This window comes from Syngnathoides biaculeatus, chromosome 8 (assembly GCF_019802595.1).
Source record: "Syngnathoides biaculeatus isolate LvHL_M chromosome 8, ASM1980259v1, whole genome shotgun sequence".
NCBI lineage: Eukaryota > Metazoa > Chordata > Actinopteri > Syngnathiformes > Syngnathidae > Syngnathoides > Syngnathoides biaculeatus.
This window is the reverse complement of record NC_084647.1, coordinates 16735251-16761077: the sequence shown is the minus strand read 5'-3', so window position 1 is coordinate 16761077 and position 25827 is coordinate 16735251. Positions and strand designations below refer to the sequence as shown.

General features: G+C 41.1%; 1 protein-coding gene and 1 non-coding gene across 3 annotated transcripts in view; one reads left to right on the top strand and one right to left on the bottom strand.

Annotated features, from left to right (window-relative positions):
• The window catches only part of LOC133504630 (neurobeachin-like), a 239147-nt gene that overhangs the window by 199767 nt on the left and 13553 nt on the right, over positions 1 to 25827 (bottom strand). For both annotated transcript variants that reach the window (XM_061827086.1, XM_061827087.1), the window contains exons 2-5: positions 4190 to 4421; positions 2772 to 2872; positions 2554 to 2649; positions 308 to 429 (exon numbers count right to left, since the gene is read on the bottom strand). In XM_061827086.1, coding sequence (XP_061683070.1) covers positions 308 to 429; positions 2554 to 2649; positions 2772 to 2872; positions 4190 to 4421 — 551 coding nt within the window. The remainder of the gene's footprint in view (positions 1 to 307; positions 430 to 2553; positions 2650 to 2771; positions 2873 to 4189; positions 4422 to 25827) is intronic.
• trnan-guu (transfer RNA asparagine (anticodon GUU)) lies at positions 13537 to 13609 on the top strand. Its single transcript has one exon. It is a non-coding gene; the product is annotated as a tRNA-Asn (tRNA).

The window sequence follows — 25827 nt, the reverse complement described above, 5'->3', positions numbered from 1 at the left end:
CGAACATCGGTGTGGGCTTCATACGCCGAGAGAACGACCATTTCGACCTTGACAAAACACAGCGTGTACTCCTAATCTACTCGGCCGTGAGGTCAGGGAGGGGTTTCAAACAGGAAGTCCGTGACTGAGCTGCTATATTTGCAGGTCTCCCGAGAGCACCGGGAATGAGCTCCAATGCGACGCTAAAGTAATTAGTATGATTAGCAGGCGGAAAAAAAAAAAACACACAAAAAAAAAAAATCTACAAAGTGCAGATGGGAAGACATCGGACGTGCAAATATGCTTTTTTTTGTGTGTGCGCGCTTGCCAGTAGAGATAGGGCTTGTCCTTGTCCACGTTGATGTTGTTTAAGGGATCCATTCGGAACCAGGTGTTGAAGGTGAAACCGTTCTGGTAGGGCCACTTAGCGATGGGAGGTAAAGCGATGGCCTGCGGGGACAAAAGACATCTCCGTGGTGATGTCACGTAGCGAGCCCTCAGAAGTCTTCTTGTGATCATACGGTGGATAGAAAAAGTCTACACACCCCTGTTCAAGTGCCAGGTTTTTTTGGGACATAAAAAGTGAGAACAAGATGAACTCGGCTCCAGAATTTTACCACAAATAATTTTGACTTATAAGCATACAACCAAATATATTTAAGAAGACAAATTTTGTCTAAAGGGGAAGTCAAAATAAATGACTGAAATAATGTGGTTGCACAAGTTTGGGAATGTGCTCAGAATTAACCAATCACATTCAAAGTTATGTTTAAGTTGTAATCAGCACAAAACTGCTACCATGTGAAATGTTAATAATAAGCCCAAAATTAAAATAAATAAATGACAAAATGACCAGATGGCTCTCCTGCTTTCATCGTAGGTTATACGAAATTGTGAAAGGAATCAGCTTGGCTGCTCTAATATTGCAGTTTATCGTCACAATACAATCTACAAGCAAAGCAACGATGTTTAATGTTGTAGTTAATGCATCTGAATCAAATCCAATAATTTTTCATATCGCATATATGCTTATACTTCATACATTAAAAATTAAAATAGCAAGAGATACACAGGAACCCAGCCCTCCCCATCCAGGGCCCACGCACAGACGCAAAAGAAATGCAGCCGCACGTCTAGCCTAGTCTAGCCTTGCGAAGCAAAGCTTCCGCTCGCGCTTCAACGTTTTCTTCTTGCGGGGAACCAAAAGCCATCGTGAGAAGAATGTTACATTGTTATTATGGACAGAGAGAGCCATTTGTTCCAAGTAATTTGCACACGTCTCTGCGGACATATTTTTACATGTTTTACAACTATGCAAATGCACAAAATGTTGACTTAGCTGACAAACATTCCTCTTGCGCCCTCTGGATCATTTTCTGGCATAAATAAACACCTTCCTCAGTACAATAAATCCAGCTCCTGCTAAATGTGTATTCAGTTTTCAGCCTGGTTTTAAATAAATCTAACCTCTACTGACACCCCTTTTTTTTTTTTTTGCATTGAGGTTCATTTATTATTCATATAACAAACAGTGCGCACACTTGTAAAATGATTCATATTGGATATGAGGGATTTATTTGCCTTTGCATTTAAGAAAATGTTTGGCAAATGTGGTGAAAATGGGGAATGTGTGTTTTTACGAGACGTCAGTTGGATGGTGTGCAAAAACGAAGCAGGGTACTGTATTTCATTCAGGCGACTTGTGAATAAATGTTTTTAGCTAGTCTCCCACATGGACGTCGGAAAAACAAAAATAAAAACAAAAAAAGGTCAATGTATGTGGAGGATTCCAACTGGTCGTTATTCGCCCATCAGCAGATTTCTGGTTTTCATGTCAGTTCCGTGTTGCAGCATCCCTTGGTGACTTGAGTACAATTTGAAGGAAAATATGTTTCACTGTTTTAATATTACCATAGCGATGAAGACATTTTTACACATTATGATGTTTGTTTTTAGATGTGACACCTGAGGCGCAATTGATTAATTCATTTTGACATGAATATGGTTTGGTGAGGAAAAAAACTGTACTTCCTTGGTGATGTACATGATTTTTCTGTCTCAATTCTATGACAGTAACATTTTCCTTTATTATTTCATTTTTATTTTTCCGTGTGTTTCAAAGAATGTTCCCTGCCCGTCCTGTTGGAGAAATCTACTGAAAACGGAAACACTTTATGTACTAGGGAAGGCTTTGTTTTGGATTTGTAGTATGCTCTAGGGCAGGGGTGTCAAACTAATTTTTGTCGCAGGCCACATTGTAACTACGGTTTCCCTCAGAGGGCCATTATGTCTGTGAAAACATAAAAATCTTTAATCACCTCAACATATAAATACATGAAATTTGATATTTTGTTAGAGATTTTAGCAAGAATCAAGTAAGTTAACACACGCGGGCCACATAAAATTATGCAGCAGGCCAGATCTTGAGTTTGACACCTGTGCTTTAGGAGGTGAGAAGATGGACGTTTATTAAAAAAAAAAAAAAAAAAAAAAAGCCATCTTAATGGATTAATTCGTTTCCATGTATTTATTCAGATTTTGTCCATCAGGATTTAAAGAAGCATGCCAACTTACAGCAGCACTGCGCCCAGGGAAGTTGAAAAAGGCGTCGGGTCCGTGTCTCTGGGGCATCTGGTTGAGAACCGCCAGCATTTTGACCGCATGTCTGGGCTGCGTAGGACGTGCGAAAGGAGGAAGGAGGAGGAGGAGGATGGTCGATATTCTCAGGTTCTGGTTGTCCGCCAACACGCCATCTGTTTTTTTTTTTAATTTTATTTTTGGGGGTCACTCACCCAAAGGCCGCCTTCCCCTTGTAGCATGCTGAAAAGGAGCTTCACCTCATGTACCGTGATGCTGTAGCTGGCCAGCACGCCCAGCATGTCCACCAGCAAGTCTTGAAAGACACCACGGCAGGTTCACAAGCATTCAAACAAGACAAAGTACAAGCATGACGCTCCCTTGCGAAAGCGTTGCTTGGCTTGGATGTCTAAAGATGAATATGAGGCAAGAGGTCAACACTTGAGCGTTTGTTTCCATGCTTTTGAGCTCTCGCTGTTGAAAATCAATCTCTGGAGGTGTCTTCTGACACTAAAGATTTCCTTGATGGAGGTGAAAAATAAAGCAGTTTGTATATTTTGAGGGGAACTGTTTCAAATATTAGATTTTTTTCTTAATGCGTCTTATTTTAAAGTGTTTAATTATGTGAGTGTATATTTTCCAACTACTTTAGTTTGTGTATTTTTTTTCTTAAAATGGGATAATAGCTTTATATTACTAAACTAACAATAGACACATACACACGTGTGTGTGTGTGCGTGTGTGTGTGTACCCGTGTTTTGTAATTTTGCATTTTTAGTTGTACTAGTTGTATATTTTGTTAATGATTTGGTTTTTAGCTATAATTTATAATTTATACGTATTTTTACCGTATTTGGAAATTTGTTCTTAATATGCATGTCATTTTCATCAAATACATCTATGCACATTTGAATTTTTTTTGTATTTTCATTTCATATTTTCTAAAGATTTTTTTTCCCAATGGCTACCAAGGCATTTGGTATTTTCCCTCACTGAGGTGTAAAAGTAATCATTTTTCCAACTGCTTGCAATATTTATTATTTTTCCAATATTTTTATTTTCATTAATTGCATATTTTTGTGTATTTTTCATCTCATATTTTGGTGTTTTATGTCAGTTTTATGTCACCATTACAAATGATGCCCACAAACAAGGAAAAGTTGGAAAGGTGATTTGGTTATTTTTATTGTGTATTTTTGTATATTTTTGAAGTATTGTTTTTTTCCTCAGTGGTCAAAAAAAGTGTGGATTGCATTCTAATATTGTGTACTTTTTCAAATCTTTGTGTGGTCTTTAGACACTCAAATAGGCATTTCACAAAATTTCCTTGGATGACACTGGAAAAAAAACATTTTGGGAATATCAGCGAATATTTTGAATTTTTCTAATATTTTTCAATTTTCATCAAACATCGGCATATGTATTTAATCTTTTTTTAAGATTTTTTTTTGTTTAAAACATTTGAAGAGTTTGTTTTCAAAACGAGACATAGGCATTTTTTTCCAAAATTATCCATTCGGAGCTGGATAATTTTGGCGCGAGTTTCGTAAATCTGGAAAAAAATGCCTATGTCTCGTTTTGAAAACAAACTCTTCATTTCTCAAATATTAGCCGAGGTTACAGAAATTCACACCTGCAATCATGTCGTCAACGCCGCTCATGCGCAGTAGCAGCTTCTGGATGAGTTCCACCTCGGCGCTCATGTGCAGGTTGCGCACGCTCTTGCGAAGCATGGCGGTGAGAATGCTCCAGATCTCCGCCTGGCAGGTGACGTCGCAGTGCTCCAGCAGAGCCGGCAGGCAGCCGATGCCGTCGGCATCTTGAATGATGAAGTTGCTCTCCAAGTCGAACTCGCCGGCCACCAACTGTGAGATGAGAAGCAGGCCTCAGCTGTGAGCGCGCTACCGACTGCCCGAGAGCACATCGGGATGTTTGTCAACAAAAAGACTCCTGGTACTTTTGGGTGGTAGAAAAAGTCAGCCGGCTATCACTGAACTGAACTGGAACCATGCATTGTCAAAAATACCCACTAAAATTTATAGTGGAAACATTTATATTTCTTTTTAAAAAAATTAATCTAGAGTCACTGATGGTGTAGTGGTACACACGCCTGCCTTTGGTGCGGGCAGCGTGGGATGGATTCCCGCTCAGTGATGGTGTCGATATCTGCCCTGCGACTGACTGGCGACCAGTTCAGGGTGTAGGCTGCCTTTCGCCCAAACCCAGCTGGGATAGGCTCCAGCTTTCCTGGAACCCTTGTGAGGATAAGCGGCTTGGACAATGACATGACATGAATCTAGCAGAAGGAGGCTAAAAATTGAGTGCAAAGCGTATATAGTTCTAGAGTATGCATCCACCCGCTGAATCCAATCATGCCGTTTTGTGTCTGAGCAATGGGCTTCCTCTATTACATGGATCTGCCACTATATCAGATCTTTTAATCCACCAGGTCTAGATTTGTATTTATTTTAAAGTGGATAAGTCTTTCAAAATATGAAACTTTGGCTGCTAACATTTGTAAGTAGTTACCGTGCCCGCTCTGCATTCAGCTGGATCCAAAACTAATTCAGACATTAAATAGTCATAACATTTCAACCTGGTCTTGCAAAATACCTGTCGTACATTTATATAAGCCCACTTATTAGAAGCTGCCTCCAGAGGGTTGGAGGAGCCTTCCCCGAGGCAAATCATAGAGAGGTGGGCATCAGAGCTCCCTCGCCAGCAGGGAGCCAATCAGGGCTGAGAATGAAGCGCTTTAAGCGGCCTTGCCAGCGGCACAGCCTCAGTCAAAAGTGTTGGTTCTTTTTTTGGTTGTTTTCCTAAAGAGGAGTCATAAGGAACGTCACTCAAGCAATTACGCAGAATCAAATTACTGGAAAACAATTCTCAAAAAGAACTTTTTTTAACCACTCCTCATGATTAATCACGTTTGTGGAAGACTTTTCCTCACCTTACTTCTAATAGGTTGGGTCTGGCGGTGTTTACATAATTGAGCAGAGCATAATAGCCAGCCTGCTTGCTGATGCCAGCATGATAAACAATCCACTTCTCCATCAAAAAAAGGAAAATACATGTAGTGTCACTGATCTGGGTAACGGAAAAGTCCGTTAGTTTACAACGTATGCCTGAATTTCCTCCATGTTTATGCTTTTTAATCAACTTACCATTTGAAATGTCAATTGTAGCCGGGGTTTCTTTTCGACTGACATTTCGCACATTCAAACAACAGGAAAAGAAGACTAAATCCATCATTCGAGCCACTTATCCGTGCATAACAGTGCAGGCAATGTCAGCTTTACAGATGCCACGCATGCTCTACAGCCGGTGTTTTGTGAAGATGTCGACTGTGTCAAATGGTGACTGACATTCACCTCCTCCCCCTCTTAAGAGGTGAAAAATGTGTGATGATTTTGAGGCTTGGCATGAAATAATTCACATGAATTGAAGCACGGCGTCCGGTATTCCATCTCCCTTCGGCGACGTGAGTAGTCATCACTTTCCCCCTCTAAAAGCTTTGATCAGAACTTAACTGTCTGTGAAAATAAAGCAGCCTCTTCTTTAATGAAATGTGGCGCCCGCACCCCCCTTTTTAGTCACAAATAATCTGTAAGAAAGTCGAAAACAACAAATCAATAATGCAGTTCATCAAGTTCAACGAGCATGAAATTAGTCAGCCAGAGACGCGTATGCTGCGTGTGTGTGTGCGTGTGTGTGCGCGTGTGCGTGTGTGTGTGTGGTGTGTGTGTGTGTGTGTGTGTGTGTGTGTGTGTGTGTGTGTGTGTGTGTGTGTGTGTGATAGATACGGAGCGCTGCGACGACAACATATTGGCGGGCATCAAAGTGTGGAGGAGGGAAATGGGCCTGAGCGCATTCCGGAGATTGACAGCTAATGGCAGAGGTGCCATGAAAAGGCAACAGCCGAGTTCAAGGAGACGAGAATCTGAGCAGAACACGCCAACCGTTCCATTTTGCTCCATTACAACTCGCCACGAAATGTCGTGACCCGGAAACGGACGCTATTTCCGTTTCAAATATCGCAGTGATTGTTTCTGAGCGTTTGTCTTTGGGCTTTTGGCCACCTGGCATCCGCCTCTGTTGCAAACAGAAACAGATGGAGATGGAAACCATAGAAGAAGAAGACAAAAAAACAGGGAGACGGCAAAGAAGACGTCGTCCACTGTCTGCAAATATTTTGGTGCAAACAGACATGCTTTTCAACTTTTTGTGTTTGTCCAGACCATGTGTGTTAGTATTGATTTGATCTACTTTCATCTCCCCCCCCCCCATAATATTGTTTGGTGATTTTTTTAGTCTTATATTTTCTGGATTATATTAAAATAGTTCTATATTTTTGTCTGTTAAGTTGTATATTTTTAATATTTGTGTATTTTGTTGATTTATCCAATTTTAAGGAGCTGTTTGATAATTGTGTACTTCTCAGTCTAGTATATTGAATTATTATTTTTCAGTAACATTTGAATATTTTCTTCCCAATATTTTTGTATGTTTTTAACTGTGTATTTGTTTCTATTTTCTGCGTTTTATTTAGTCTGATACTTTTGCTTATTCTGGTAGTGTTCTGTATTTTTCATCTAATCCTTTTCTTTTCCTGTGTTGTATTTTTATATGTATTTTTAAAATATGAGTTTGCATCCATTTCATCTAATGTGTGTCAATTTTAAACTTATTTTTTCTTTATTAATGTTTGTTAGGGACCCACTTTTCAGACCAAGTACCAGTACAAGTGTTACTTGTAATTACTTGTACTTAATACTTGAGTACTCCAATAATACCATGTGTCAATGTCCCAAGTTCCATCTTTTAATTGTGATGAATTTATCATCATTTGAAGCAAAAAAACTACTTTTTCTTGAACATACATAATTTTTCTATCTAGTCTTTAAAGAAATTTTAACATCTAGTTCCCTAGCAATCATTTGATGTATTTTGGGATATTCTTATTTATTGCTCTGGCTCCGAAACTAATGCCAATGAACATTTCGACCCGTTTCATAGTTACACACGACATTTCTATACTTCATTTTTTTTTCCAATCTCAAATTACATCACAGTGATTACAGCAAAAATCTTAAAATGAACCTAGGCTGCACAAAAAGAGAAAAAAACAAATATTTTCATTGGATGAAAAGCAAGAAGAAAGGTTGGGTTTCCGAGAAAGGCAAGCATTCCTATTCCAAGCTTCACTGACTTTCGTATTATTTGTTGTTTCCGACATTACTTCGAGAAGAGAGCTTACGACGGCGCTTAATTCCAAGGCTGTGTAAAGCGAGCCATTTTTGTTTGGCAAGCTAATGAGGTGGCGGTAACGTCAGAGCTGTATTTGAGGAAACAATTGCGGGGAAATACGACCGAGGAGGCTGAGACAAAGCCGTCCTCAAGCAGAGTCGGCGACTCGATTGCTGCGGGAAATAACGAGCGGGGATGAGTTCTGCATACAAGAAAGGAAAAGAAAAAAGTGGCCACTTCCACTTCCACTCCAGCTCCGGCTCGCGTATTTGCATGCAGACAACCGGCCAGAATAAATTGCGGCCTCTCGTCTTTTTGTGTTGATGGGACGAGTGTTGGGACCCGCACGTTGTTGTGAACAGGCCCAATCAAGTCTCAATAATAAACCAATTCAGTGCTTTGACCACAGAGCCTCCTTTGTTCCGTGACCACGTTGGCATCGCAAATCACGTGATGATGTGCGGGCGCTGTTGCCGTGGTCAGTGCACGCAATGATTTCGACTCCCCAATTATCGTCTAAGGTAAGACAAGATGTGCACGAAAGTGTTCAATCAAAACAAGGAAACACAAATGCAATGTTTTTCACCCACAGTTGCATTCACCTTCATCCATCCATCTTGTTTGCCGCTTACCCTCACGAGAGTTGCGGGGAGTGCTGGAGCCTATCCCAGCGGTCAACAGGCAGGAGGCGGTGTACACCCTAAACTGGTTGCCAGCCAATCGCAGGATCACATAGAGACAAACAGTCGCACTCACAATCACACTTCGGGGCAATTTAGAGTGTCGCAATTATTGTTGCATGTTTTGGGGATGTGGGAGGAAAGCGGAGTGCCCAGAGAAAAGCCACACAGGCACAGGGGTAACGTGCAAACTCCACACAGGCGAGGCTGGGATTGAACCCGGATTCTCAGAACTGTGAGGCCAACGCTTTACCAGCAGATACACCGTGCCGCCACCCTGAGACCCATTTTTTTAAAAAAAGATCATATTCAGGCTGCCAAAACAGTGGACTATCAAGAAGAAATATGATTATGAAGACAAACTCGTTTGGCCTATTTTGCAATATAAAGTCCATCCAAGTCACATCTGACGTCAAAGCATTCACTGCTGCCATATTTTCATTTTATTTTTTTAACTATGTGCATCATCAACATCAAAGAAGTGCAAACGTTCCGTTTTCGACGCCCTAGATTTTTCCCGGCACAATGAGACGTCCAGAAAATCTTCCTGGCGTGGGGGCCTCAGCAGCTGCGGGAGTTCGCAGACATTCAGTAGGCGAGCCCGGGCCGCATTTCTGCACTCCCGGGAGAGACGTGCGGCGAATAGAGGAAACCCTGCGGCTAATTTATCGGATTTCATTTAGGGATCTCGGGCCCGGATTAGCGAGGTGCTCGGAAGCTTGATGGAGCCGTACGTATCGCGATTTGCAACAGAGCGCACAGACAGCGGGGGTTGGGGGGTGGGGGAACTAATGGGACTTTAATTGGGCTCTAACTGGGGTCGGTTGGGCTGACGCTGGCGGATTGCGGCTGCTCCGGAGGGACTGATTGACAACCTCAATAGTCTCAATGACAGAACATGGAGGCTCCAGTGACACAATTAGTATTGTTGGGAGAGTATGGGGGGCAGAATTGGAATATGTATCATGTGGTCCTAATGGCATATTAATATTGTTTGGAAAGTTAGCTTAAAATAGCGTCACTAGAAAAGAAACTATGCTCAGTAGAGCACAAAAGTATACAATAGTTTTTGTGACACCTACCTATATAAATACATAGATTTCGATGTAAAATCATTTCTGTTCATGTCCCGTTTTACTGTACAGCAGGGGTCAGGAACCTATGGGCTCGACAGCCATACCTAGCTCTTTTGATGGTTCCATAAGGAGAGCGCGCATAACAACACACTGTACATGTGATTTCTGTCATGCACGCAATGCAAATGACGCAGAGATGTTTGTCCAAGTGGCCTTGCCGTAGTTTGCCGTGGAAGTTGATGCGCAGGTGCAAAAGGCTTGAACGCCGATCAGTTGGAGCAACTAATTTTGGAAACGCTTTTTATTTGACAAAGGTCGCTCAAAGAAAAAAATATGAGTACCACTGAAGGTTTTTAATAAGAATGGGCAGCCTTTGTGGAGCGAGACGGTTCTGCTGTGTGTCTAAATTCACAGATGGGGAGAATGCCAAAGCATTCGGACTCAATGTTGCCAATAAACATTTCAACAACTTTGCATAAAGACAAGATAATTAAACAAATAAAAGACACACCTTTGTCTGCAAGAACTATTCGCCATCGTATCATCATGATGGCAAATGACACGTACATTCACGATTAATGGATGGAAGTCGCAACTCCTGCGTAAAGCTTAAACTAACGACGTATGAAGCACCAGAAGTCGCATTAATGGTAAGAAGTACTTTTGTCATTATTGGTTAACAACAGTGTAACAATGTTATTTAAAAGAATTCTGAGACTTATTCTACTCTAAAAGTGTTCGTCTTACATAAATGCCAAATACACCTGTATTTGGTTTTTAAAATGGCTCTTTTGAAATAACATTTTAAAATATATTTGGCATTTTTGGCTCCCTCAGTCAAAAAGGTTTCCGACCCCTGCGGTATAGTCATCATCTAAAACTATTCCTTTTTGTAACCAATATATTATTTTACACACTTTAATAAAATCTACATTACATTTTCTGAATGAGTTGCATACGACTAACTTGTCAAAGCCAGCTTCACATACGCAAAATAAACCAAGCAGTGACATGCGTGTGCGCGCGCGTACACACACACACACACTCCAAAAACATTAATAATCCATTAAAAATAAAAAAAGTCCTGCTGTGAATCTAACCTACAGTGCAAGCCCTGACATTTAATATGGTGTAGCTGTGCTACATTACAGTTGTACAGATCATTAAATACGATCTAATATTGCTACATTCCAGGCATACAGAAGATTAAATACAATCAAAATATGCTTCATTAAAGGTGCGCCCATCAGTAAATATGGAAAATACTTTCTTGCAGGGGCCAGTAGAATAATGTGGAGAAACAATTGGAATATGCATAATCACAGTGTCATCGGGGGCAATGGTTGGGGAGGGAGTGTGGAATAAAATAACTTCAGCTCAGAATCAAGCCTTTTCAAAATGTGGATAATGTATTAGAAAATAGAGAGAACAATGGAAGGAACAGGAACAATAACGAAAAAAAAAAAAACAATTTGGCATCTCCCAATTTGCAGCATTGAGGTAAACAAAGACGTAGGCATACAAACACCATGAACAAAAGACACTTGTTTTCAAAATATACAACAGAAGAATAACCGTGAAGGTGCAGTTTATCAGACGATATTGCACAATCTTGCATTAGATCGCACCGCATACATTTCTACCGACGAAGCTTGTTTGTGGTAGTACGAGTATTTCCATGCAATTTACTCATCTACGCATGCCTGTTATTTCAGTTGGGATGTGACTCTACGTGCATGACTTGAAATGTACATGGAATAATTAAAAAAATAAAAATGTGATTGCCTTTGGCCACTTGGATAAAACAATTACACAAACACCCCCAAGCCGTTGTTATATTATATTCATTATACAGTGAAGCTAATGCAAATAATGCCCTTGCCAGTCCGCACCAAGCCTTCTTTTGAAAACTACTACTCTGCAACTCTGCGCTAGGAAGCGGCAAATGAAGTCACACTGGCATCCGTTAGGCTCCTTCCACTTCAAGCCACTTCTGATTAGGCCACGGCTGAAAGATATCGGTCGCCATGGCGATGGCTTGCGATGCTCAGACTGAGGATGTGCTTCCCAAGCGAGGTCGTGGTTGGGGAGGGGGAAGCAAATTGAGCACAAATAAATCAGATTGATGTCTTGTTTGGGAAAACAGCAGGACCGGGTCAAGTATTAGAGAGAAAGAATCCACCGGGAGAGCATGAATGCTTCCCCTCAGAAAATTTGAAATTAATAATAAGAGACTTGTCACAGCTTCAAATAGTCGCCTGAGAAAACTGAGGAAGGGAGGACATCAAATCAAAATTGCAATTTCAAAGCATATGACAGGCTCCCATCGTCTTTTAAATGCATGTTTGGGAGGGGAAAGAAAGTGAGCCCCAATTATTACCGGAAAAAACACGCGCAATTTTTTTTATGTTTTTTTTTTTTAACCACTAAAAATAGCAGAATATTGAAAAGAAATAAGGTGGTTTATAAACTGCAATGATTGTATATCATGTAGTAATGTACAGTGGAACCTCAGACAAACTAGTAAGGGTTAAGGGTTATCTGTTGAATCACTTTTATTTTGCTAAGAAACACCAGTACACTGCAAAACTTTTGTCAGTCTACTGTGAAAAACTAATGTTTAGATTTTAAAGTTTATCCAAACTTCCCTTACTGATGCATGAAAGGCTCGATTTTCATTTCCAACAGGACACTATGTTCTGTCCATTAAATCCAACAGCTGTTAAATCAAAGTTCCTCTGTTTTTGTTGTTGGATGTCTCCATTTAAGGGGGGTGGCCCAGATGAGTTGGACCTATAGTTGGGTTGATCTCAAATTTTGGCACGGAACAACAGCGAAAACAAAAAACAAAAAAGTCAAGGTTCCACTGTATGTTCCGGTTATTTATGCACTAAAATGGAAAAGCCACAGCCAAGAGTTTTGCGATTCCACAGGGAGTTCAAATTGGAACGCACAATATCTCTGTAGAACACAACAAAGTCGAAGCAGATGAGCGAGCGCTCCACAAAGTCTTTATCATGTGTTCACCTTGCAGCAACTCTAGCAGCACATTTATTATAATGTCAGAGGCGAGAAGAAATATAAAAACATGATTAGCAACTGGGGAGGGTCACCAGACTTTGCCGCTGTAAACTCTGTTAGGACGCGGTTGTCATCAGCCAGGGCGAGTCTGGAGGTTTTAGCTGGGTGGCGAGGCCACAGCATTCTGTTCTTCCAGTAAAAGTTGACGACTTCGGGCTACAATTTTTCGATCCTACGAAGGACGCCCAGGGAATTAGTTTGGGCAGCAACAAAAAGAGTACGACGTCGTTAGCGCAGCTCAGTTATTGAATATTGCACATCATGTCAATTTCTTATCGCCACTGCAGAAACAGAACTATGTTGGGAACTTATAACTGGGATTTCAGGTTTTCTACTAGACGGCGCCTTCCCCTACAACATTTAAAGCTGGATGTAAAATTCTATCCCTTTTTAATGGTTTCTTCATTAAAAGCAGTATTTGTATAAAAATACAATATATATTCTGAATAAAATCTGAAATGTTGATCTCATTTCAGATTTATCTGTCATCATAAAAGCTAAATGTTTTCAGCAATTTGCTTCACAATACTAATACTTCTGCAAGGTACCATATAAAAACTCAACCACAAACTCAACAGTAAGACTCAAAATATGCCAAAAAAAAAAAAAAAGTTACTTTGTTTTGATGAAAAATACAGACAACCTTAAAAAAAGTCACGTTTCTGAGCCAATACTCAACAAAGTTGAACCAACCAAGTCTGATAGATGCATGCAGTTCCAAATCAGGTGCTAAAATGTGAAATATTCTTTGATAATGTAAAGTCTATGGAACCCTTTGAACCACAACAGAGACAAAAAAACAAAAACAAACGTAATACAAAATGAGTTTACATCTGTCACAGAAACACTTTAAATCAGTGCGTACTGAAATATATACAAATATATACAATGGGTGAGGCCCTGTAGCTCAGTGGTTAGAGCACTGGTTTGTTAAACCAGGGGTTGTGGGTTCGTATCCCACTGGGGCCTCCACTCCCTGAGAAGGGTTGCGTCAGGCCGAAAGAAACCGGCACATGGACACAATATACTTTGTAGTGCTGGTCCTATAATGACAAACATTTGAAATATTTCATGGCATAACGTCAAATAGACTGTTGTCCCCAGACATTAACTGCATGACCAGTATGCATTTTTTCCTCTCATATCTACAATTTGATTTTTTTTCCCTGATCTGGGGCAGGTGCTGCATTTATATTTCAATCAGCGCAGAAGATAAAATCATACTAAAAATCTTCGCAATCGATTAAAGGGGCAGCGGAAAGGCCATGCCGAAAGAGCAGAGAAATACGGCTGAATATTAAAGCCCCAACGTTAAATTGTATTACAATATCCTAAATCACACCATCAGCAATAAATGTGTAATTTGGCATGATGATTGGTCCAAGGAAGAAATGGATGAGGCACATGCTTGAGTTGCCAATTTTCTTTTCATTATCGAGCATTTTGCACAGAATTAGAACGAGAGAAATAAGTTCCCAAGTATTACTTTGTAAAAGCGCTTCTTCTAACATATCTTCATTATTTCATGGTCATTAGTTTGGTTGAAGGGCACATCGGCAGAACAGTTTCTGTCGTCGAAAACTACAAAACAGAACAAACAAAAATCTGTATCATGAAGACATGAAAAACCAACCTTACCCTTCAAGTGTAATAGTATACAACCAAGAATATTTTTGTGGGCCACGTTTGTCAGTTTTGTCACAACTGTAATGCCACAATACGACTAATTGAAATAATACAACTCCCTTAAAAAAAAAAAAAAAAAAAAGTTTCTCAATCAATGACTTGGCATCTAGGCTGAGTGAAGATCAGCCAATTTCTTCTCTCGCAAGAAACTCTTGGAGTACACAAAATAAAGACGATTGCTGTGACAATTATCAGCTTCAGCCCTATCGGCATTAACTATGCCCACTTCACCGATTTTATTGGGTCTCGTGTGTTGGCTTGGTGATGAAGTGCTGCCTCCGTGAGTGAAAACACGGTTGAAAAATTCAAATTCAGGGCTAAAACTCGGGCCCAAGTAATAACCACGCGGTAGGCCTTTCCCTTGTCGGCATGGTAACAAAACGTCATGCTCACATCGGAACATCCCGCAGTGGCCGAGAGCTGTTTTGAGGATGATGAATGATCCTCGGGGTGCAAAGCATGCCACAGAAATGAAAGAAGACAACTGGGGATGTTTTAAATTCGAGTAAAAATGGCAAGCCCATCCTTGGGGGAAGCACAAGCTATCGGAGAGTGAATATTACATAACTTGCTCCGCTTTCCTTGTTCATCAATTTCATCCAATCCAGTCACCTTGACAGGGCCGGCACGCTGCGGCACTCGCCGACGTTCAGCCTCGTTAATGCAGGCAAGGATGTGTGAGCTAATCCCATAATGCTAACAACGGAAGCAAACATCTTGCTCTCCATCTGTGGGCGCAGAGGCAATAAAACCAAGCCCCTCTAATTCCCAGCTAATTAGCGACAGAAGATATGGGGCAACAGTTGTGAGCTGCTGTTAAACTCGCTGACCTTGACTTCTAATTTGCCTCACATCAAGATCAGACAGAAAACAAAACCCGTGGCCTTTACTTTGTTTTAATACACTGACTGACCATGGAAAATCAACTTAAAAAGATCTGTTTCAAAATACACGTTCGAAAGTATTTGCTGAAAGACCAAGGACTGTAGTACTCAATCAAACAGTGTGAAATTCTTTTTCACCTTTTCTGTGTTTTTTTTTGTTTTTTTTTAACAGCACCACTTCTCACTTTGGAGTCCGGCATCAGACGTCCTCGCCATATAATTATTGGAGACTTTTGTTCGGCAGTCATCTGGAGGAATTGCGACATGATTGCTAGTTACATAAAATCTTTAATTTGGATAGTCAGTGCCTTAGCCGCTTTAGAGCGCCTCATTGTCACCTGTGAGTGCGCTCACATTACTCAGAGAAAATGGTTGAGTGAGGGCACAATTACATTTCTTTCCATCCTATTTGACAGCTAGAGTGTAGCCTTGGGCTTCAGACGTGCCGTTGATAAGTGTAAGCCATGAAACAAGAGGATCACCAGTTTGTATCGACACGTGAGGGCATGGTGGTGGTCGAAGGGGCTGCAGACCCAGAATGGCAGCCATAGCTCCGTCAAACTCTCCCATGGGACCTGTAGCTGCACAAGTAGCTTACCAGCACTAGGGTATGACTGTCGCATGAATCTTTGAATCCCTTGAAAAGCACTATTTAAGTCAAAAGTGTTATTTATTGCAGTTCTTCAGTGCCATGCTAATTTTTTTCCCTTTAAATTCTTGGCTGATTTTAGTAGCCGCTAGCCTCATCAACATCACCTAGCTCTGACCCTGGCAGTCAGAGTAATGGAAGCCTTACTCAGTGTTAGCAAAAGAGAATTAAAAGTATATAATTATATTCTATAATTAATCCTATCCTATAAAATTAATTCTTGATCCCCAAGTTAGGCCTGATTGTCCATAGTTATGACTGTTGGTTTGGTATGATTTTTATATCCTAATAACTTTTATTTTACCTGAGAGCAAGGGAAACTTTAAAAAGAAAATGCCCTGGATTTCAAACAGCAGAAATCAGCAAGGAATTGGATGAAAAGGTGGACTGACAGCACAAACCTCTGGACTTTCAAACTCATCATCAATGTGTCAAATTTTATTCATTCATATGCTAAAGTCTGCAGCTGACTATTGTATTTGGGTCAGGACACAAAAGCTATGGAAGCTGATAAAAATTTTGACTTGAGTAGCAGATCAAAAGGACCAGGGTCAAGGTTCTCCACGCATCTGTTCATGTCATACTCAAAAGTTCTAGAGTAAGCGCACATTCTAATTAGCAGCAGACGAGTGCCACGAATTCACTGCTCAAGCAAAGGTCTCGTCACAGAGGCGTGCCACTAACTCATGTGGTCTTCTGACGGCAAAAGATATAATTTGTCTGATCGTCTCTAAAAATGGCGCTTCCGAAGCACTCTAGCGTGTCTCTACCTTGGCAGAAATAATGACATAAAAAAAAATAAACATGATTTGATCAGGGGAAATTGTCAGGCCAAGTAAGATCGCAGTGCAAAACAGCCAAACAATTGCTGTATTTGATGACCGATGTAGCGACCAAATTGCTTCATTGGCTTCATCTGACTGTACAAAATGAAAAGAACAGAGGAGCTTGTGAATCTTTTGTGTGTTTACTGGAGCCTCAGCCGCTCTCTCTCTCTCTCTCTTTCTCTCTCAACTCTCACTGTTGTTTATGCTGTGAAGATGGTAAAAAGAAAATGAATGATTGAAACCCCGCCAGCCACGAAAAGGCTTGGGATACTCACTCAGCAGACATTAAAGCAGGAAAAAAAATATATATGCGCAACACAAAAAAATGAAATTATGTCTTGGAGGCAGTTGCAACAAAATGAAATGGTGCTGCTAAGACATATTTAATGTAAGAATTTCATCAGTCACAATCGACTCACAGAATGTAATGTCTAATTTCCAAAGTAGTTCGTCATTGATTTTTAGTTCTTGTCCAACAAACTGACCACAAGCTCCAAAACTCACTCAGAAGCAACGCATGGAAAGTTTGGGAAAAACTCAAACTGGGTGGACATGTCTATCATACTGTAATACTCCAATGTTCAGAGCGATTTGTGGCGCAAGGAAGTGAGGTGAAGATGAGAATGGAGGCACGATGCTGACGGTGGAGGAAAATGTCAGGGATGATCTGTGACAAAAGAGCACCAGCAGAAGTGAAAGGAAAGGTTAACAGGACGAGAGTGAGTTCAGGCTTGTTGCACGGTTTACAGACGCCAGCGATGACCAGAAAAGGAGAGCTGGAGGTGGCCGAATGGAAAAGGTTTCTTTTGGAGTGATGAGGATGGGCAGGATCAGGAATGCACAGAGTGGCGAGACAGCACAGGGGGGAAAGGTTTCCAGACAAAGCTGGAGAGTCCAGATTGAGATGTCTTGGACGTGCAGGAGAGGGATGGCGGATGCATTGGGAGAAGAACGCTGGGAACGAACACCGCCAAGTAGGAAAGGGAAAAAGAAAGACCAAAAAGAAGATTCAGGGACTTGCTGAGAGACGATTAGGGAAGATGCAGCAGACGGGAATGGATGGAAGAGGATCATTCGAATTGACCCTGAATTGGGTTAAGGTGAAAGGGAAAAATCTATCATCGTCTACCATCACAGAACACATGAAAAAGACTCTTGGACTCATCATCATCATTTTGGTTTCAAGTAGCAGGTTAATTCTAGAGCTCGCCCAAACGAATCGCAATCAAAAGCAGCTCGCCTCGACACCGAATTGCTTGGCAAGCTTTTTCCCCCACCTTATCTCATAACGATGGAGCACGGCATCAAAGTTTGATTATTTTGAGCATTCACATTGAAAAATGGGGTGCAATGTTTACAATTTCATATTCGCATTCGTCCGGGTCATTTCATTCTTAGAGCATTGAAAGATCACAACTGGGTTGCTCTGTTTCTCTTCATCTGAGCAGTCTTGTACTGGTACTAATGAAGTACTGCGGTATCTCATCATCTTACACTTTTTTTTTTGTTTGTTTTTAGCTCTCATACCTGAAAGAAATATGCAGCCATAGGACTCTCCAACTGTGCCTAAAGTGGCCGACGCTTTTATCAGTGTGCGCAAAAGTTGGAGAAATACAGAGATGAGAAATAGTGATATGCAGATTGGCATCTGGAAGTATTTTTTAATTTTTCAAAAAATTAAGAATTTCAAATTTTTTGTCAGCTACAATTTCCACAGTTTTAGACTGTCATATCAGCAATGGTATTGATGTATTTTTTGCAGGTTAGAGTATCACATTCATAATTTTTGTACAGTGACTGAAAACAGTATGAGGGAATTAACCCAATGATCTGAAGGCAGCTATCCAAAAAAGATGCACAGGATTGTGGGCGCTATCAAGTCAGATTTGGGACGATCCTATTGGGGGAACTATAAAATACATCACATGCGTGCATCTTTTTTTTTTTTTTTTTTTTTCTTCTCTCGATTTCACGTATGTTGAGGCTCCTAAGAATTTCATTAAAACTTTCCACAGAACTTTGGCCACAATGAGTCCAAAGCCACAAAGCGGTGGGGAGGGGGGAACATGGACTTGCATGCAAAGTCGGAATTGACCATCTCTTAGCATAATTTGAGTGCAGGAGGAATCATTTGAAAATCAATCCAAAGCCTCCATGTCATTCGGGCTGGGGGAAAACATGCCAAACAGACAGCTCCGATAAACCAGCAAATGCAATGAGAGGCAAAGAGTGGACTGGAGTCGTTTCATCAAACTGCCACCCGGTGGATGCTCACGCACACAAGGGTGTGCTGTGGTGACTGATGGCTCTCTTATGGTCTTATTTGGTCTACTGTGTAATTACTTGCATCAACACAACCTGTCAGCCTCAATCTGCCGAGCATCACAAGCAGAATGCTGCTCGCCGAGAGCGGGCGAAACGTCAACAAAGCAATCGCTGTTGTTCACCAAAACACACACAAACACACACATACACACGCCAGACGGTGTTGTAGGCTGCTAAACCAACACCGCAGGGCACGAGCACACTTAGCCATCTTTAATTGCTTGCATGGCCACAATAGGTTGGCAGCAGGGATTTCCTCAAATCTTGGGGCAAAAGCGTATTTATAAAAAAAAAAAAAAAAAAAAAAGAAAGCGTAATGTCATCTGAAGGTAATGGAGGCAGAAGAGCTTTGTTTTCACGCTGATTCACTAAATTATAAAAAGTGTCATTTTAGCACGTTGCTTTTGTTTGACAAATTGAGTTTGGAGTCTTGCTGGGTAACAAATCTAAATGAAATTGGTTCAATTTTGCAAGGAAACAAGCAAGCAAGCAAGAAACAAGAACGCAAGCGTGTGGAGAGTTTATCCTCGAAGGACAGTCAATTGCAACCACGAGCCGGGAGGGGTCAGAGGTTCTCCTCTGATCTCTGCGGATCTCTTTTGCCCGACGACAATAAATCAGCCGTGAGGGAGCACCGGCGGATAAGTCAAACCAATAAGTGAAAGTCATCCCAACCACCTAATTTGATCCTCCCAGAGGCTGGAAAGACACAGGACCACGTGTATGCGCTTGTCCAGCATTTGGCCGTCAAGCTCCACCTAACAAAGGATGATTTCCTCACTATTGACAAGTCCGCTTATCGCTGCCCCCTACCATATGCGAGTCTAATTTGACCGCAGTAACACACAGGACAGCATCGACATGAAATAAATTCAGCTTGAACACCATCTGTTCCAGAACACTCCAATTTGTTGTCTGTTTTGAACCCCCATAGATAATGGAAAATGGAAATAATCCATTGACAGTGTACTGTAACCATAAAAGCCTCATTATCTAAGAAAAAAGTCTTGAAAAAACACAAAGCCACAAGATATGCCACTGTGTGAAGCCATCAGTCTTTGAACGTGAACACTGAAGTAGAACTTTCCGGAAGAAGTTGCCTGATTTTTTTTTTTTTTTTAATTTTATTTTTTTAATCAATCATACAGAGAAAGTCTATTTAGAACTTTGTTTTCTGCCCCAACTATATCGTATATTTTAAAAGGGATGATTTTTTATGGACTATATTATTAATTATACTGGCAAGCCCAATGGTCTGTTTAAATGGGTTTCGGCCCCTTGTGTGTTAAAGTAGAACTTACTTGAAGGTTTAGAATGACTCCAACAGCTATGCTAATTCATGTTAGCCTGTGTGCAGTGTTTTGCATATGTTAGCATTAAGTGAGCTGACCTTTGTTACATGAAATTACATTTTAATTTTTTGGTAAAACGTTTAGGTGTTCGACCATCCATCCATTTTTTGAGCCGCCTATCCTGACAAGGGTCACGGGAGTGCTGGAGCCTATCCCAGCTATCTTTGGGAAGGAGGCGGGGTACACCCTGAAATTGAAATATTTTTTCAAATATAATCTTTTTAGTTCTCCCCTGATTTACATGTCAGATTTAGTGTAAATGATTACTGGGAATGACAGAAAAACACCTTGAAGCAACCACGACTTGTCTCTTATTGGAAGAACTGTGTGAGCAAGAGAGTGAGTATGTGAGTATGTTTTATTGCAGCGGTCAGGCATATTTTGAAACCAACAGCTAATTCTTGGGCAACGATGAATGTAAATGGATACCAGCTAGACACGCACTTCTGAAATAAATTTTTTCAAATTGTCTTGAAAAATGGGATTATTGTAGGCTATTATCAATAATGGTATCAATTGATGTGAAGACTGATAATTATTTCACACACAAATTAGATGAAAGATAAAAATCACTATACAACACTGTATTTCAAATGAATCTCTGCTAGTGTTTACATTTTCAAACTATCGCTTCTGCAACATTCCTTGAAAATCACAATGTCCCATATGGCCAATTGTTTTTCAGAGAAGGGCCAGAGGCTACTTATGCACTCCTCGGGGGCTACCTGGTGCCTGCACGCACCACATTGGTGACCCCTGTTTTAATGAGTATAAAGTGTGCGGGAGAGTTAAAAAAAGAATAATTATAATATGGTCCCTGTACGGTATAGCGCAGATTTTCACTTCTCGCGGGTGGCTATGGTACATTTGTTGTGGTGTTTGTACTTGTCTAAACTGTCAAAAGATAGCATGCAACGCGTCTCCGTATTTACAAGTTGCTCACTCAAGTCATTATCTAATAACTTGAGTAATTTCAGCACGAAAATAAGCATTTAGAATGACAGCTAAACGTTCCATTGACAAGTCGATAAAAGCTGTCCAGTGTGAGTCTCCGAGACGAACCAACGCTTTTGTCTGCAGCAGATTCGACGACTGCAAGGCTTGTCTCGAGAAAAATTTGATGCCTTTTTATGCCTAGCACAAAGCCCTTTGAATGGCATTGTGTGTGAACTGTGCTTAACAAATGAAAAGGGTTTGCCTTGCCTTGCTTTGAAGTCAACTACACAGCTGAGACATCATTGACTTCAGCTTCTACATTGTAAGGAAAATACACAATTTCATTTGGCCCAGATTTTTGGCCAGTTTCCATCGGGTAACTGAATTTTGAGATTCTGCTGTCAAGGTATTGGATGTTCCATTTTTGATAATGCCTACTACTTTTTCAAGCATGAAATGCTATGAATTATTCCAAAAAGACTGGATTTTCTCCATGTTTTCTATTGAGATTGCCTCATCTGTTCCTTGTAATGTGTGAATGGTGAAACTAATTTTTTCCTGGTGGAAACATATGCTGTAAAATGAAGTAAAATGACAGTTTCCTTGGAAACAATGAGTGTCTGGTGTGTTGGCAATGGCAAAACCTCACGCTTTCGACGCTACTTGCTCCCACAGCCTACAAAGCGTGCATGTTTGCACACGCCGATATGTGTGAACGCAAGTGTTGATGGTTTGATCCATCTGTCCATGTGAGAGCTGCAAACGCCTCCCGATGTGTGCAGGGTGACCGCACCTTGCTGGCCGTTGTGAGCGGAGACCAGCATCAGCTCCCCCCGCGGCCCCATACAGGATAAACACTAGATAATAACCTGATGGTTGGATGGAGCCCAACGATAGCCGGGCGCATATTATGTTTAGCGAACAGCAGAGCAACTGGGGTGTGATCGGAACACCAGCCGGCCGCTTAACAGGCATGAAGCGGGTGCGCAATTGGACAGCTCAGTACCACATGTGCGACGGCGGCCATACTAATCGGCAGCGCTCGGTGTGAGACTTGGCTTGTCTTTGCTGACACATGGCAATCATGCAGCTGAGCGGATGAACACCAACATGCAGTCCACTAAGCCACCAACCGGTATCAGTTGCCCTCCAGTTGAGAATGAACAGCCTGACAAAGACAGTCTCGGCGCACCCTCAAGGGTCATTCTGCACATTCTAAACAACTTAGCTTGGCAACAGGCTACTCTGCGTCAGCAGCTGGTTTTGACTCGGTAAATGACAGCACTTGAAGGAAATTAGGATGCAATCATCTGTTTCCTTATATGGAATCAGTTCCTCCACGGAAATTATCAATCAATGCAAGAGCTGTACAGTTAAACCTTTAATTACAGTAATCTCAGGGTTATCCATCCATGGCTATTAGCAAATCTAGCTTTTCCCGAAATGCTCATTCACAGATTCACCCAATTGTGTGGTTTTTCTTTTGTGCTTCCTATAATGCTTTAAAAAGTCACAATTACATGTCAAAGCTGAAGTATGAATTGGTCTCAAAGATGTACATTAGATATGTTAGAAGTTTTTTTTATATCAGGAGGTGCCTGGGTTATTCATGGAAGATTCAGACTGTCTGACAGAGGGAGAGGTACACTCCCCCCCCCCCCCCAAAAAAAAAAAAAAAAAAATGAATAAACCATATACTTCATTCATTCCTTAATTTTAAGTTTGTGAAATTATTCCAAGTGTTTTGGGATCATAATTTGTGCTTAAACTGTTAATGTGGCAATTGCAGACATTTTTGAGAGGGTGGGAGGTCAGTTACTCTATTTATGTAGTGTTTGTTGATCGTGGCGCCAGAGATTTGTCCTTATTCCCGACAAATACTGTATCACCAATTTCATGTAAAGAGGTACCTTGACTTGACTTGACATGTTTTGCATGACACGAGCCACGCTTTTTTTTTTTGCGTTGAATTCCAGGCAAAAAATTTCAGTCATGAGTGCTACAGGGGTTCCAATTTACTGTCAAACATAACCGATAAATAGAGAATTCTATGTTTTGTATTTAAAACAACTACACAGAATAACTTTGCCCGAGAAATGTTTAATGCTAACACACAATGCAAAGTGCCAAAGTCAGGCTAATGAATCGCATCAATGTTGTGTGGTTTTTTTAACACAAGCAGTACACTTTGAGGCACAATACCCTGCATCTCACAGGCATAGTGCGTATTCTTTAATCTCAGCGAAAAATGGCTAACAGTAGTACTGAAGCTTATTGAGTCAATTGTGACCACCATCTTCCATAGTGTATTATGCGCTGCATGTTGTATTATAGGCCCCCCACCCCCACCCCGGTGGTCAAGGAACACAATGTGAGGCGTTCCATTCATTTCAATGATTTGCTATTCAACCGTTTTAGGTCCTAGTCCCAAGCAACAGAAATGGCGAGCTGAGACCATCGTCAACACAGCTGGAAAAAGAGGTCTAGCTTTGTCTGCTTTCATAGGGGAGCTCCAAAACTCAACACAAGGGAGCAAATAAAATATCTGCATTGGAAAATTTCTCTAAAGAGAGCTCAAAACATCTACAATCACTTTGAGGCAAGAAGCCTGATTTTAACAATCTCCACGGCTTTTCATCTGCACTAACACCATGCTTCCCCCCTCCACCACCACCCCACCCCCCCATCTCAGCGGGGACACGTCCGCGCCGTCCCGAGCCGTGTTCCATATAGGCCGTCTAATTCCACGCTGAATCATCTTCAAGAGAACGCCGCAGCCCTAATCCTCCTCTGCTGGCGACTCGGGAGCGACGGCGAGGCTCTCCAGCCAGATGTTCCTTTCACAGCGCTGCGACTAATAGCATTAGCCCGAAACACAGATTTAGCATCCAGCCGTTGCTTCAAATCTGGCGTCCATATGCAAACAAAGCGAACGGGACACATTTCTTGAGCGGAATAAAAGGCAACAAAGAGTCGCTAAATCGAGGTCAGCTACACACTCCATTGTTATGAGCTTGTGATGAAACAGTATGAAAAGTTCATAACACAGTTAGCGTGATGAGTGGCCAACATTTTCACAATCATCGTCATAATTATCATAATTAGAGTAAGTAATGTAACAAAAACAAAACTCACAGATAAACAGCAAACATGACAACACAGTTTATTTTGCTTCATAAAAAAAATGAAGACAGCCGAAAGTAAATTATGCCACAAAATGGACGACGAAGTAAATACAGTCGTAACAGTGATTGGGTTTTATTAAAACATTATCAAAAACCTAATTACAGCCTGTGCTTATAATTCCTCTCGGCGGATCAAATATTTGACACGGTAAGGAATGTTTTTCAATGTTAATGGATTTTGCTGCATGAGCAGACATGTAAACAAGAAATTTCAATCAAAAACGTTTACCTTCAATCGGGCAACGATACACACAGACAAATGACTGCCGCGCTGGCAGGGGCAATTCCAGAAATACCATTTCAAGATGAATTTTGACCTCCTTTACGTCTGGAAGGGCTAAACTCAGGTTGGCTGTTTTCAAGCTTTCAAATGACTTTTTATCAAGTCCGACAACTTCATCCAGTTGTTGTCTGCTCCCGCTTGAGGCCCCATACTGAGCTATGTCCACTACGCAAGGTCTGCCGTCGGGGACATCTGCTAAATCCTCGTTTCTCAAGAGGCTGCAAATAACATTTGCGTGATGACAATACATTCAGTCGCTCTTGCAATTGTCCCTTTTGCCATGGCTTTGTTAAATCAGACATCTTTAAAAGGACTGAATTTTAATTTTCAATACTTATGAAAATGGTTTTCTTCATCTCAGAAGGGGAATTGAAGCACTCAAAACCTGAGTATGTACTGTCTGTCCAAATGGCTGATTCTTAAAAGATCTAGTTAAAACACGGAAAGGAGGTTGATGAGCCATAAAAAAATAATTTAATGATTTCTTCATCAAGTTGATCCCTTGGTATTAATCAGTGTGTCATCCACCTCTCGTGGAGTCCTTCAAGCCTTCAGCAAGCTATAGAAACATTCAAGGATAGAAACATCTGGGGAATCAGATGTATACTGTATATTTCCCCAAAAATATTCCTTGGGACTAAAAAGCCTTTGGAGACGAGGGTGACCTGACATCTTTAGAGGAAACGACGTGTGCACTGAAACATACTGGCTAACAGAGCTAACGCATGTCTGGCCTAATCTACCAACCTGGATTCGCGGCACACATCATTAATCGCCCAGTGAGTCGTGCGCAACTGAGAATTATAAATATGTCGTCACTTGCTGTAACACACAGCTCTTCACAAGTAATGCTGGTTCTCCTTGCCACAAGCGTCCTACTGACAGATAAAGAGATGTTGCTTTTTCAGACGACCACTTACCCCAGAGAGACTTTGATCGTACAAAAGTACTGTAGTTAAGTAGTACTTGTCGTGTTAGGTTCAATTAAAACAAACTATGCCTCCTCCCACATATGGGGAAATGTTACCAAGACATCTGAGTGACTGCCTTTCACTTGTAT